Consider the following 13,084-nt stretch of genomic DNA (forward strand, 5'->3'; position numbering starts at 1 on the left):
CTGTACTAATGATGAATGATGAAATAAATAAAAATAAATAAATCACTTTAAGCTATTGATATGGATCTATAAAATATCGGTCCGCTTTAAGCAGCTGGCGGCCTCTATCAACCGCTTTAGGAACGACTGCCTTGAATCAATAACTGACTACGACGTCACATTATTGACCCACCCGAATTTCTTTCAACTGCGCCCGTTTACGAGAGATGGCGCGTCAGCACTGCGCAATCCCGGGTGAGTTTCAGAAATAATCTAGCTACTCATAACGTGAATATATACGATAAAATATAAACCAACCATAGAATCATATGCAAAATAATTGGCACATTTCTTATGGAAAGTTTATTTCTCTAATTATGCCTTAATATCTGCAGACGTAAACGAAGGTTTATTTTCACCTCGGAGAGTCGAAAACAGAAGAGCCGCATGTACTGAAGAATGTCGATTTAATTTATTAAACATTGCGTTTATTTCAAACTTATAATTATGAAAAAATTAGCATCTTGCAAAGATTATTAGGTATAATCGACCACCTGAAAGGCACTGCACGGTCCTTCTGTTACTCAGCTTTTTTTTGCACAGCCTCCGATACTTATGGACGTGGCGCTGAGTTGTGTGGTTGGTGATACTGGAGGCTGTGCCATTCTGAGCGCAGTCGACTAGTTGTCCTACAGATGGCTCCATCGTGAAATGGAGATTATGGCATAGCGCTCATGCTAATAGAAGAGTTCTACCGAAAGAGTGGTTCGGAACGACAGGTAGTGGCCAATTATGACAGCCACCATACTGTTTGCGAAGGCCGAAGCCAACGACAAACCGCTCTTACGAATAAGTCTTGGGCACTACTAAAGCAAAGGAGGCACACAAGACTGTATAATTAAACTGTTCAACGTGCCCACCTTTCCAAGGCACTTCCCCAACAGGTTAAAAATATCCTCACATATATGAGAAGTTCGTACTTCGAAATAATTAGAAACATGGCAAGGTCTATATAAAGAAATTTGTAAAGCAGAACGACCAAAGCCCATAGCCCCGGAGGTGAGGTGTTCTAGGCTGAATGCATCATATCTGAGAATAATGCTAACCAAAAAATAAGTAGTGGGGAAGAAAGATATAACGCCCGTCGTTACGAGGTCCATCTAGAGCGAAGGCTTCATTATTGCACATTACCAGGATGTAGAGGTTGATCAACCGAGTTGTTCGCAGGCAAGCTCTCTCCTACACTATGAATTTACTCACAACCCTTTATTCTCTTCTATCGCCTTTTGGAAGAAGCAAGACAGTTGTTTTTGCTATTTAATAAATAGTTCAGCATGGGAACTTTTGGCGACTGAGGAGGGTGCTATCTCAATATAGTAGCTAAAGAACACATTAAACGAGAAGCCAATTCAAGTAGAAAAAAGTATAAACAAATCTCTTGGCCTACTTGACCTGCTCCTGCATTCTGCATGACAAGAGCAACAGTTTCTATCTTTGTTAAGCTGCAGAGAAGGAATAGACATAACATGGCACAGAGGCTCCCTGTCTCACTTTGCACATTTCCTCTCTCTGTCTCTCTTTTTATATATATACATATATAATACAGGCAGCAATTATTGAACACAATTCTTTGTGTTCAATAAACTCACACATGCTTCCTGAAGGCATGAAAGCTGCGGGATTCCAAATGATCGCTAAGCGCATTTATTTATTTATTCATTGCCGATGAGGGTAATTGCAGGGGGGGGGGGGGGTCAAAGCACAAACGATAAAGGAATACAATTACAGATTTGATACAATATTATTTGGGTTACATATGTAATGAACAAGAAGAAGGGAAACCGAGGGTCCCGATTTTGATTTCTCGAATCGTAAGCACTATGTATATATATATATGTAAAGAGAGAGAGAGGACGGAATACGTTAGAAACTTTCTCGCGTGAACACTCAACACATGTGCCTTCGTCATGCTGGTGCCTTTTCTAAGAGTTTATGTATTCGGCCAGTCTTGGGCTACATGTTTGAAATGTGCGCGCAAACATTTTTCCGGCAATGCTCCTCATTTCATACTTCCATACAGTTACGTTTATTTTTTGTTCCAGTCACCATGTCAAAATTTATCTTGGAGTCTGCTTTCACAAAGAAGTCACCAGTGACTCCGTTTTTTGTTTAATGTTGTCCCGATCAGAGCAGAACACAGCGATATCTACGTGGCGTAGCACCTTAAATAATACCGCTTCAAACTCGTAAACACGTGTAATTTTATTATTAATTTGCCTAAACAGAAACGTTCAAGATAAACAGCAAGAAGCACAGGTGACAATGGCCAGCTTTGTTCTACAGACGCTCGTACTCATTCATTTTTGCTCAGGCGCTTATTGATACTACTAGAAGTTTGCTTCCGGTATAGGCCACTTTGAAACATTGTTTGATCACGCTTTCAAAATTGGCACCCATTCCAATATAGAAAAAAGCGCTAGGTGTACACTCATTTCTCTAGACGGTGCTGTAGCATTACAAATCAACCGCCAAATACATCGCAGCACTCTAGGACTACTCTAGAGGGGTGTATATTTGTTAAAATTGTACCGGCTTTGATGAATGTATGGATGTTACTCAACGAGGTCCCTAGTGAGTGTTTGCAAACTCTGCGCTAAAATTGCATAAATGTTTTGTTATCACAAATGGTGAAGATTGTAGGCCTGTGAGACTCAACCGATAACAACTTCCCAGCATCCTCATTAATGAAGAATCAATAGAATATACGCCATTTTGTGGAAAGTTGAGAGTTTTGTATTGTACGCTTCATCTACTACACGATTCAGAGATTTGGCTGATTCTCATTTGAATGGCTTATAAAAGGCAGCTCCTAGCCATCCAGTCCAGGAGCCTTATCGACATTGAGTTCGTTCATTGCTTTCTCTATTTCATGCACGCTTTGTATGCCTCTAGGCTAAGTTTTGTACTTTCGTTATTTTCTTCATAAATGGCAATAATTCTTATTGAAGTCGTCTTTTCTTTATTTTGCTTACCGTGGCTGAATAATTCAGTGTAATATGCTACAAAGTTTTTGTGTCGTAGTTCCCTCTCGTACGTTACAGTATTTCTACGAAGAATTCTTTGGACTCAATTCTTCGTCGCATATCTTTTCTCATCACAATGTGACGGCTTATTCTACGTTTCACCCATCCACAGCCTCTCAGCAGTCTTCTTTGTCCAATTTTGCAAATCTCAAGTTTCTTTTTAAGCTCTTTTATCTATCTCGTGTGGATGCCGAGATTCACGTTTTGCATGCATACAGAAGTAGATTGAATTTCTATCGCAAGTCATTTTCTCTTTGTTTCTTCTTTCGATGCCAGTAGATTGCGCTTTGTATTGCTCTCAATTTCAACTATTGCCATGAATTCTTCCCTTTTTTTGTAAGTTACATTATCTGATCCCACAACTCATCTATCAAGCCCTTGACATCACTTACAAATCATTCATCATTCAGAAGCTTGATATTAGATTCCATAAATCCCACTTAAATCTGAAATAGCCATCTTTTGTTCCTATAGTAAACATAATGACACAATGGCCAGAGAAGGATTCATCTTTAACATCGTAGAAAGAGAGAGACAGAAGAAAGGGGAAAGGCAGGGAACTTAACCAGAAGGGAAAAGTCCAGTTTGCTACCCTACGCTTGGGAGGAAGGGGATGTGGAGGCAAAGAGAAGTGATGGTAGGAAAAGAGAGTGAGATAAAGGGAGCACGGACATCGAAGTGGCATCTGTCCCTAATGATTCTATGGACTCCTTTTTATTGCCTGGAAGAGCTGACCCAGCAGCATTGTTGGCGTGTTCGTCATCTATGACGCCGGAGTGATTTGGAAGCTACTGAAATGTGCCGTGCTTTCTTTAATCAACGTAGTTATTGCAGAATCCGCATGAGCTGCAACTATGTACCAGTTGTTTCATGTAAATATAGCCAAACTCTTATGATGCATTGGTACACCTCAGAAGAACGAGATCACCAATATGTCATTAGCATGCAGTCATCTTGAGTTTTCGAGAATATTTTCTGGAGTCCTATCACGGTTAGCTAATCAGTTAAGTTTATTAATTAGACATTTTAAATGTTTGTTTTATGGTACCAGTCGATGTTAAAAAGTTGCAGACTACGCTCACAAACACCCCAGGAAGTTGTTTTCATGATGTTATCTTTTACGCGATCCGTTTTTGAGGCTTTTAAGAATGTTCGCGTAGTATGACGATAATGACGTCACTGTGCTCTTCCGCGTCTGGATGGCAGCGCTCTCATTCGGTATATCGCAATAACGAATTCCGCACGCCTGTCGCAAACAAAGAAAATGAAATAGAATAGCAGAAGGAAAAAAGAAGCCGACAACTGTATTTGCATTTGTGTTCAGTACGGGCCAATCTGTTACTATTTATGACTGTGGCGGATTTGCATGTTTAAAACGAAGTCGCTGATTACACTGCTGAAGCCACTGCTGATTACACACTGAGGCCACTAGCTTTTTTTTTTCTTTTGTAGTGTGCATTTTTCTTGTGCGACTATAACGTTAAAGGTGTGCTAAAAAAGCAAGAATTAAGTAGCTCGTACACCCAACCTTGTCTTTGCTGCGTAGTTGAAAAGCGTTTGTTTATCATAACGACAAATGACAGTTGCTTGGGCAACAGCTACGTGCTATGAGTGGAGATACTTGCCAATGCGTACAGCAATAGACGGAACTTAACCCATAAGGTGAACGTGCACCAAATTGAGCACAGTTGCAAATTTTGTATTCACAATTAACGACAGCCGTCGTTCTTAAGAGACGCGGTAGCCACATAGGCTCGCAAGATCGCGGATGAACATCTCGGAAAATAACCGTCATGATCTTTCGCTTTTCGCTGCCGCTAACACATGCCTTGGCACTTAGCATGAAATAGCGGGAGAGAAAAAGCAAAGAAAGTGAAAGACAGTGAAAAGAGCGCATTGTGTACATTAACACGACTGGATGGTTTTTATGGGCGCGTCCTACAGCGCGCATCATCCTGAAAAAAAAAATGGCAAAGAAATCCAGCATTGAGCGGACGCTTACAACCTTACAAAAACTAGAAAAAGCTTACAAAGCTTATACACGGCAAATGTAAGGGTCACTCAATTTATATCGGGGCGCGAAGGGAAAGACATACGAAAATAAAATTCCCGATGGCACCAGCCAACAGTTCCATGCTATTTTATTATTTACCAGTTTTTGGAAATTTCTAGAACTTCGCGGGTGGGTCCTGGCTAAAAAAATAAAAATTCGATTATTGAATTTTATGTGCCAAAAGCACTTTCTCATTATGAGGCACGCCGTAGTGAGGGAATCCGGAAAGTTAGACAACCTAGGGATCTTTAACGTGCACCTAAATCTAAGTGCACGGGTGTTTTCGCACTTCGCCCCCATTGAAATGCTGCCGCCGTGGCCGGCATTAGATCCTGCTACCTCGCGCTTAGCGGCCCAGCACCATACCACCAAGCAACCCCGGCGGGTTGTTCTCAAGGCTGTTATGGCCACTGACTGGCTCATAAATACAATACTGTATACCAGGTTTGTCGGATGAGATCGCATTTCATATCGTTAAAACGCAATGACGACAGCACGCGTGTAAATGCTAGAGGTAAGCAGTCGCTCCGACAAGTCGGGAGAGCGCGCGACCGTTTATGTTTTGAGTGTGTCCGCAAGGTGAGCGATTGGCGCTGTTGTCGTGAGCGGAAACTTGAGCTTGCTTAGTCTATTTACGGCCACCAATCAGCAGATTAAATTAAATTACAGGGATCATAGGATCCAAAGCCACGACCTGATCACGAGCACGCCGTATTGGAGCCTCCAGAATAATTCTGACCACCTGCCAGGGTTCTTTACCGCGCATCCAACGCACCACACACGGGTGTTGTTGCATTTGGTCCCCCTTTAAGTGCGGCTGCCGTGAATGGGATTTCATCCCGCGATCTCGTGCTTAGCATCGCAACGCCATAGCCGCCAAGCCAACGCGGTGGGTCAAACAGTAGATCAAACACTATCGTAAACCCTATAAAAAGACATTAAGTACTAAGGGTATTTTTGTTTTTTTTGTTTCATACAGCAGTGATTCTGTACACAGTGACTCCGGCGAAGCGCGACCCGCCGAGGTGGTTTAGCGGCTGTGGTGTTTCACTGCTAAGCACGAGGTCACGGGATCAAATCCCGGCCACGGCGGCCGCATTTCTAGGGGGAGAAATGCAAAAACGACCGCGCCCCGTGAATTCGGGGCATGTTAAAGATCGCCGGGTGGTCAAAATGAATCTGGAGTCCCCCATTACAGCGTGCCTCATAATCAAGTCGTGGTCTCGCCACGTAAAACCTCACATTTCATTCATTCAGTGGAGCGGAAAGACACGCTGTTTACCTTTCAACCCGTTCGTTCTTAGTATTAATGCTCGGCCGCTCAATTTTCCAGCATGGATTTCGAGATACTTAAGTTGGATAGAATCCACTGACGCAGCACCAACAACAAATAAATTCATTTCGAACATTGTGCACAGCTTGAACAAAACAAGGGTCAAGGTATAGAAACGACGATTCAAAATGGTGAAATTGAGTATAACCAGATCGTCCACCTGCCGATCCAGTTTCTTCTTGGTTCTAACAATAGGCAATAAGCGTTACAGAACGTGAAGTCTTCAAAGTAAGATGACCTTGCCAGTGCTAACCATGTCTCAGGAGAGACGACGCCGGAAACGCTACAGGCGTCCTCTTTTGAACGAGATGGCATACCACTGTACAGGAGCTGACGTCATGACCTAACAATGCCTACATCACACACTATGCTTAGGAGACGTTGAGTAGGCACGATGCACTGCACTCACCAGACTTTGTTCGCGCATATCAAACAACGTATGGTTGAATATTTTATACAGATCACTCAGAGCTAGTTGTCTCATCGTAAAAAGTGATCCGGTGGTGCAAGGCAAATGCGTTGTGTGCTTTTGCAGTGGATTAAAAGTAAAATTAAGTTATGGGATTTTATGTGCCAAAACCACTTTCTGATTATGAGGCACGCCGTAGTGGAGGAGTCCGGAAATTTTGACCACAAGGGGTTCTTTAACGTGCACCTAAATCTAAGTACACGGGTGTTTTCGCATTTCGCCCCCATCGAAATGCGGCCGGCGTGGCCTGGATTCGACCCCGCGACCTCGTGCTCAGCAGCAGAACACCATAGCCATTGAGCAACCACGGCGGGTCCTTTGCAGTAGAGGCATTGACGAAATGTGTCAAGTTCGTGAATACATTATCAGCGAAACTGAATGCGGGATAGGAGAGCAAGAGAAAAATTGTCAATAGCTGCGAATGCGTTTATTTTCACTGAATAGGTTTCGTGGAGAAGTGCTGTTAATCAAAAAAGAGTGAATATAAGATTTTCGAATACAAATCGAATACGAATAGTAAGAATCGAAAATCGAACCGAATATCTAATAGCCGAACGCACACACATATATGTACAGTATTTAGGAATACTTATATCGGCATAATTAGGAACCACGCCTGTACTGGCGACTACAAAAAGGACCGCCACCTACTATGAAAAAAGGATAACATTTAACAAAAGGTTACTAGTTGTCATCAAAAATAAAAAATAAATTGCGCGAATAACCATTTCGCAGCTATCGAGCCTGGTTGAAAACAAGCTTACCTATAATAGCGGGCTAGCTTTCCGAAAGTGCTAAATAAATATTTGCCGAGAAAAGGCCAAGTTGTGTAAACCGAAAAAAGAATTGCTGGCTCTCCCGTAATCGATAATAGACGTAAGCATGTAAGGGCAACCGACAAAGCAGATTGGTTCGAGATGATACTAGCCACAATCTGAAAATTAGTGTAGTGCATGTTCTCAACAGCACACCACGACATACGGTAGACTGGTCCATATAGACGCTGCCCAGCTAAAATAAGAAAAGCGGCTGAAGGCCGCAAGACAGGCATCGAAAGACGTCAGGGAGACAGAGCGCACTGCCTACCTAGAAGAAGAACTAATTGAATTCCGGGGTTTTACGTGCAAAAAACATGACTTGATTACGAGGCACGCCGTAGTGGAGGATTCCGGATTAACTTTGACCACCAGGGGATCTTTAACGAGCCGCCAACGCACAGAATACGGGCGTTTTTCATTTCGCCTCCATCAGAATGCGGCCGCCGCGGCCGGGATTTGATCCCGCGACCTTGTGCTTGGCAGCGCGCCACCGTAACCGCTAAGCCAGCGTTGCGGGCAGAAGCGCCTGAAGGAGGCGCCACAAAACCCACGCCGCGGAACTCATGGATCGCTGGCGTTCAAAAGGGCACAGGCAACACCGTCTCTGCGCTAAAAGCTCACAATGAAGTGTATGGTGTCCTCTATCTGCATTTTGAACGTCTCTATAGGAAATGACAAAATGTCAGCGTACTAGAAGTTACAGTTTGAGTGATATTGTGAAGAAACATTAGGAAGAACTTGGAAGCAATATTTATTATTTTCGCAACTTGCCCGGGTGTTCTCGTTTGAATAACCGACTAACGGCTCTGCCTTTTGGCTCAATGTCACTTGAAGGCCGCCGTCAACGGGAGCTAAATGAATTTCGTGCCTAAAAAGCTGTTGAAGGTCTCATATTCTGCAGACACATGTAAAAAGGGGTTTTCAAAGGGAAAGAAATAAAGGTTATAGCTTAAAAAATAAACCAGCTACGTTACTAGAGTGCCCAAAACACTTGGTGAGAGAAGTTGATGAAAAAAGAAATGAATGCTTAGACGTGGTGAACACTTTTTGGGACTTCCACCTGATAAATTGTCCTCACAGAGAGCGCTTCCGCATTTATAAAGTTGACAGTTTAATATACTGTGAACTAACAGCAACGAGAATAACGAAACACCTAGAGTCAAGTGGATTACGTACGCCCACATTACCAAGCTATATCAGCGTCGCGCTTTGTCGGCGATACGCGATCCTGGCTTGAGTGGCGCACCCTGTAACAAAGCGCTTTCCTCCATTGTAAAGATCAATAAAACATGCACGCGCACACAAGCGCCTGCCCATAGATAGCTGACGTAGCGTGCGGGAACCGCATCTTTCATACATAGCTTTCCAACCTGGCCGCGAAGCCTATAATATTCGCAGTATATATGCATACAGAGCCCGGCGCCGCCTTATGGTCCTCAAGAACGTACAACTTCGTAGACGGACGGCTCAAGGGAAACATAAACGCCTAAGCTGGGCGTGGGTGCATACTTTTCTTTTCTCTCTCTCTATCTCTGTACGCGGTATTTGCCGGCACGTTTCTCACTTCTCATGGTAGGTTGCGCCGTGCAGGTGTGCATTAGCATGAATAATGTAGGCGAGGAACCGTGAACAGTGCAGCAGTAGGCATATATAGGCCCTGGATGGCCCCCGCAGCGATCTCCTTTATTCGCTCAACACCGTCGTATTGGCGCACTAGCGCAGGCCCATGTATAATGAATGATCTGGAGCGCTGGCGCTGTCCGTGTGTATATATGCGTGTTCGCACAATTTGCCTCCACGTGCGCTCGAATAGCGCGCTCAAGCTGAAATTGCGTGCGGACGTTTCCTGACTTGGTTTTGGTCAGCGTCGGGTTCGGCGGGGAAGGACGTAGGCTGTCCGACCTGATTTAATCACTGCATATACCGACGAGTCGTAATAAATATGTGGCTGCTCTCAGGGCTGCACCTATAGACAATGTGATAACAGAATCAACCGAGGTTGCTATCCAATAATGCGTTCGGCGTGTTTTGAGAGGTGGTTATTCGCGGCAATAGTGGGTGGTGCTTCCCCCTTTCTACCAGGCCTTGCTCGTAGCGGAAGCGAACCCATACTTCGGGCACCACTTCATCAAGGACCACTTGGGAAACTTGTGCAGCGTCTGCGACTGCCTACGTATGCTACACACACGGTTCTCTGGCCAGTGGCGCAGCGTCTCATATGACAGCGTCTACGCCTTCTACATGAGACGTGGTGTATCCAAACGCTAGCTGTCACGAGGGAAACGCGAACGCTCTCCTTACCAGCAGTAGCACCACACAGTAGTATCGTAATACTATGTTGCTTCTGCCGCTGTATTAGGTGTTAAGGCGTTGCAGTATCATCATGCAGTTTTTACCGCTGCGTTAGACTGCGCCATCGTCGGAATCGGCCTATGAAAATGCTCACAGTCACATAAAGTCGTGATTAGCTCCATAAATAATTCTAAATGAAATCAAAGCTCCTAAATATTGTTGTCCGTGGGGCAGACACACGATAAGTACAGTGAAATTCTTTAGTCTTTACGTTTCCCTTGCGAAACATCACAAACATTCACTGGAAAGGGCTTAAAGAACACGCCTAGTTGTCCTCGAAGCATGCGTATGGTTTTGTGTCTCTACGTCAAAGCTAACGTTTAGCTCCTAAGCATTGAGAACTCTTTTGCATGCGATCTCGCAATAACGTAGTTCAAAGTGAGTTCAGGAAATACAAGAGAGACAAACAGCAACTTTAAACAGCGCGACACTGAACACAGCAAAGAATCGCGAACCAGAGGATAGCAACCAAATGCTTTATTTCCAGAGCTGCTCTAGCGCACTCCTGCGAGCACTCTGTAGAACACGGCTTTTCAGCACAAGTTGACCGGTTAAGACGTGCTGGCTATCCGAATAACCTACAGTGTAGCGTTGGAGTAACGTTATTCAATAAATAAAAAACGGTAAACAAGCAGAAACAGCCATCATGGCTTTCAAGGACTGCAGTTACCCCCTATCTACACCGCGTGTCCCACAACGTAATGAAAGTCGCGTTGACGGCTGGAGGAAAGCTTGTATCTAGCACCCGGCCAGCTCGGTGCAGTGTGTAGAAGAGTGGGTGAAGAACAAAACGCAACGCAGCCCTGCTGAGAAAAGCATGCACTTTGCCTTGTTGAATGTCACACGCAGGTTGTCTACGAGATTGTTCTCACGTGCTATTGCCGTCACATCGGTCAAACGTGAAGATGCATTAATGACCGCCTGCGTAAAACATGCGGCTTCCCTAAAGGCCACCGGCCACCCATTGATAAAGTGCGAGTGCACCTCTATACTCGAAAAAAAAAATTCAAGATAGTAATTAAGTACCGCGAACAGCGTGCACGTGAGAGTTTTGAAACCTTCGTGATCTTTACACAGGGTGACGCATGCGTTAGTCCTCCCTCTCTTTATCATTATTGACCAATTTATCTGTCATGTCAATTCCTTTAATGTTTATGTAGATCCCTTTACAAACCGCTTTTTACAATAAAGCATTTGGTTGCTAGTCAGCGCTCTGTTCTGCTCCGGTGTCCTGTGTCGGGCTGTTTAAGGCTGCTACTTACAAGATGCACCAACTAGCCCAAATGAAATCGCCGTTACCGCAGATGGGGTACGAAGTAATGATAGAGAGCTATCCTTTTATACAAACATTCGGCTAGCATAACAATACAGAAGATTGAGTGTGATATTAGAGTTGCTTAGGGGCTTGTCATTTTTGCCAAGCAGAATGCGCCACGTGCAGCGATCTCTGGAACAGTGCCTGACACACTTGTGTATAACGCGGAAGCAGAGGTCAGTTGAGCGAGTAGGGCCATTCTGTACATTAGCTGATAGCCTTACGTGCGTGACGATAAGCAATTGTGCGCGAACGCAGAGATGTATATGAACGGTTGAAGGTAACTATAATCCTGTGTCTTGCCTTGTGCACAACACCTTCGGCAAAACGACGGTTTCTTAGATCCACGGGGTGCCGCTCATGTGCTCTAGTCTACTTAGGGCTGTGTTTGCGCAGTGGTTGTGGCCCAAGTCGTAGAGCTAAATGGATACCAAACGGCCTTTTCTCGCGACTTCACTCTTCGGCCCTTCTGGCACTTCTGATACGAAAAACACTGTCAATTTACTATAAGAAGCAAACAGTGCGGGAGCGAGAGAGATGATAATATATATATATATATATATATATATATATATATATATATATATATATATATATATATATATATATATATATATATAAATGGAGAGAGAGGGAGACCGAGAGAGACGGGCCGCATAGACGCACGATCGCGTGCTGTCACGATCAACGTGATCTAGCACACTTGCTAGTGACCGTCTCTGTACACTGTGACGAGGACAGTGACGCACTACATGTTAAAGAAGCAAGAAAAACGCACGCACGAAACAAGGAAGTGCGCACACCTGTAATGGGCTTCGCTTCTTTCGCCGACAGATCCCACGACACGGTGACGGCGCTCGCCGAGGTTGACACAACATGGATCACAGGCGGGAGGGGAGGATCTGCGTCGTCGTCCATTGAACAGGAGAAATGTTAGTTCAGCACAACGGTAATCTGTGATGCCAAACAGCAAGTACATTTGACGACTCACTCATCAGGCTCCTCCAAAGCTACGTAGCGCTAAGCGCAATGCGTAAGTCTTTTGGATCTGAGGACTGATATAAATGTTGTACATGGCTGTGATGGATTCGCAAATTAAGGAAAAACGTTTCCATTTAAGTGCCGTTAATTAGGGGACATGATATTATTTTTTTCCTTGAGGAGTCGCCTGAGCTGATAGCATGATTGCAAGAAATGAACAAAGATAGAAGGCAGGGAGGTTAACCAGAAATGTGTCTGGTTGGCTACCCCACGTGGGGTTAACTCAGAGGGAAATAAAAAGATGACACATAGAGAGAGCGAGAGGTGGTAAGGAAAGATGCGGCGAGTTCGTGCATGTGTCAGAGGCGAATGAGTTACACCCGTGAGCAAAAGTATACGGACCACAGGGTCGCCGAAAAAAACAGAATGCCTTCGTAATTAACAGGTATAAACGGAAACAGACAAGTGGACTAGAACATTTGCAACGCCTGGTTTGGACTGCAGTATTTAGTTTCGAGTTACAATCACAGGCAGAGGAGAAAATCATTTTTATCACGTAATCCCTGCTCCATATACTTTTGCTCACGGGTGTACATAAATTCTAAATGCGCTGGCAAGTCATTGCACTAACTAGGCAAAATTTAGCAGGAGTTCTGACGGCCACCTTAACTGTTAGGTCGATAGCTCTTTTGAGGAGATAA

General features: G+C 44.2%; 1 protein-coding gene across 1 annotated transcript in view; it reads right to left on the reverse strand.

Moving 5' to 3' along the window:
* Positions 1–13,084, reverse strand: part of LOC135919174 (cell adhesion molecule Dscam1-like) — a 283,407-nt gene that overhangs the window by 45,921 nt on the left and 224,402 nt on the right. The window contains 1 exon segment of the mRNA XM_070536458.1: positions 12,206–12,304. Coding sequence (XP_070392559.1) covers positions 12,206–12,304 — 99 coding nt within the window.

This window comes from Dermacentor albipictus, chromosome 3 (assembly GCF_038994185.2).
Source record: "Dermacentor albipictus isolate Rhodes 1998 colony chromosome 3, USDA_Dalb.pri_finalv2, whole genome shotgun sequence".
In the NCBI taxonomy this organism is placed as follows: Eukaryota; Metazoa; Arthropoda; class Arachnida; order Ixodida; family Ixodidae; genus Dermacentor; species Dermacentor albipictus.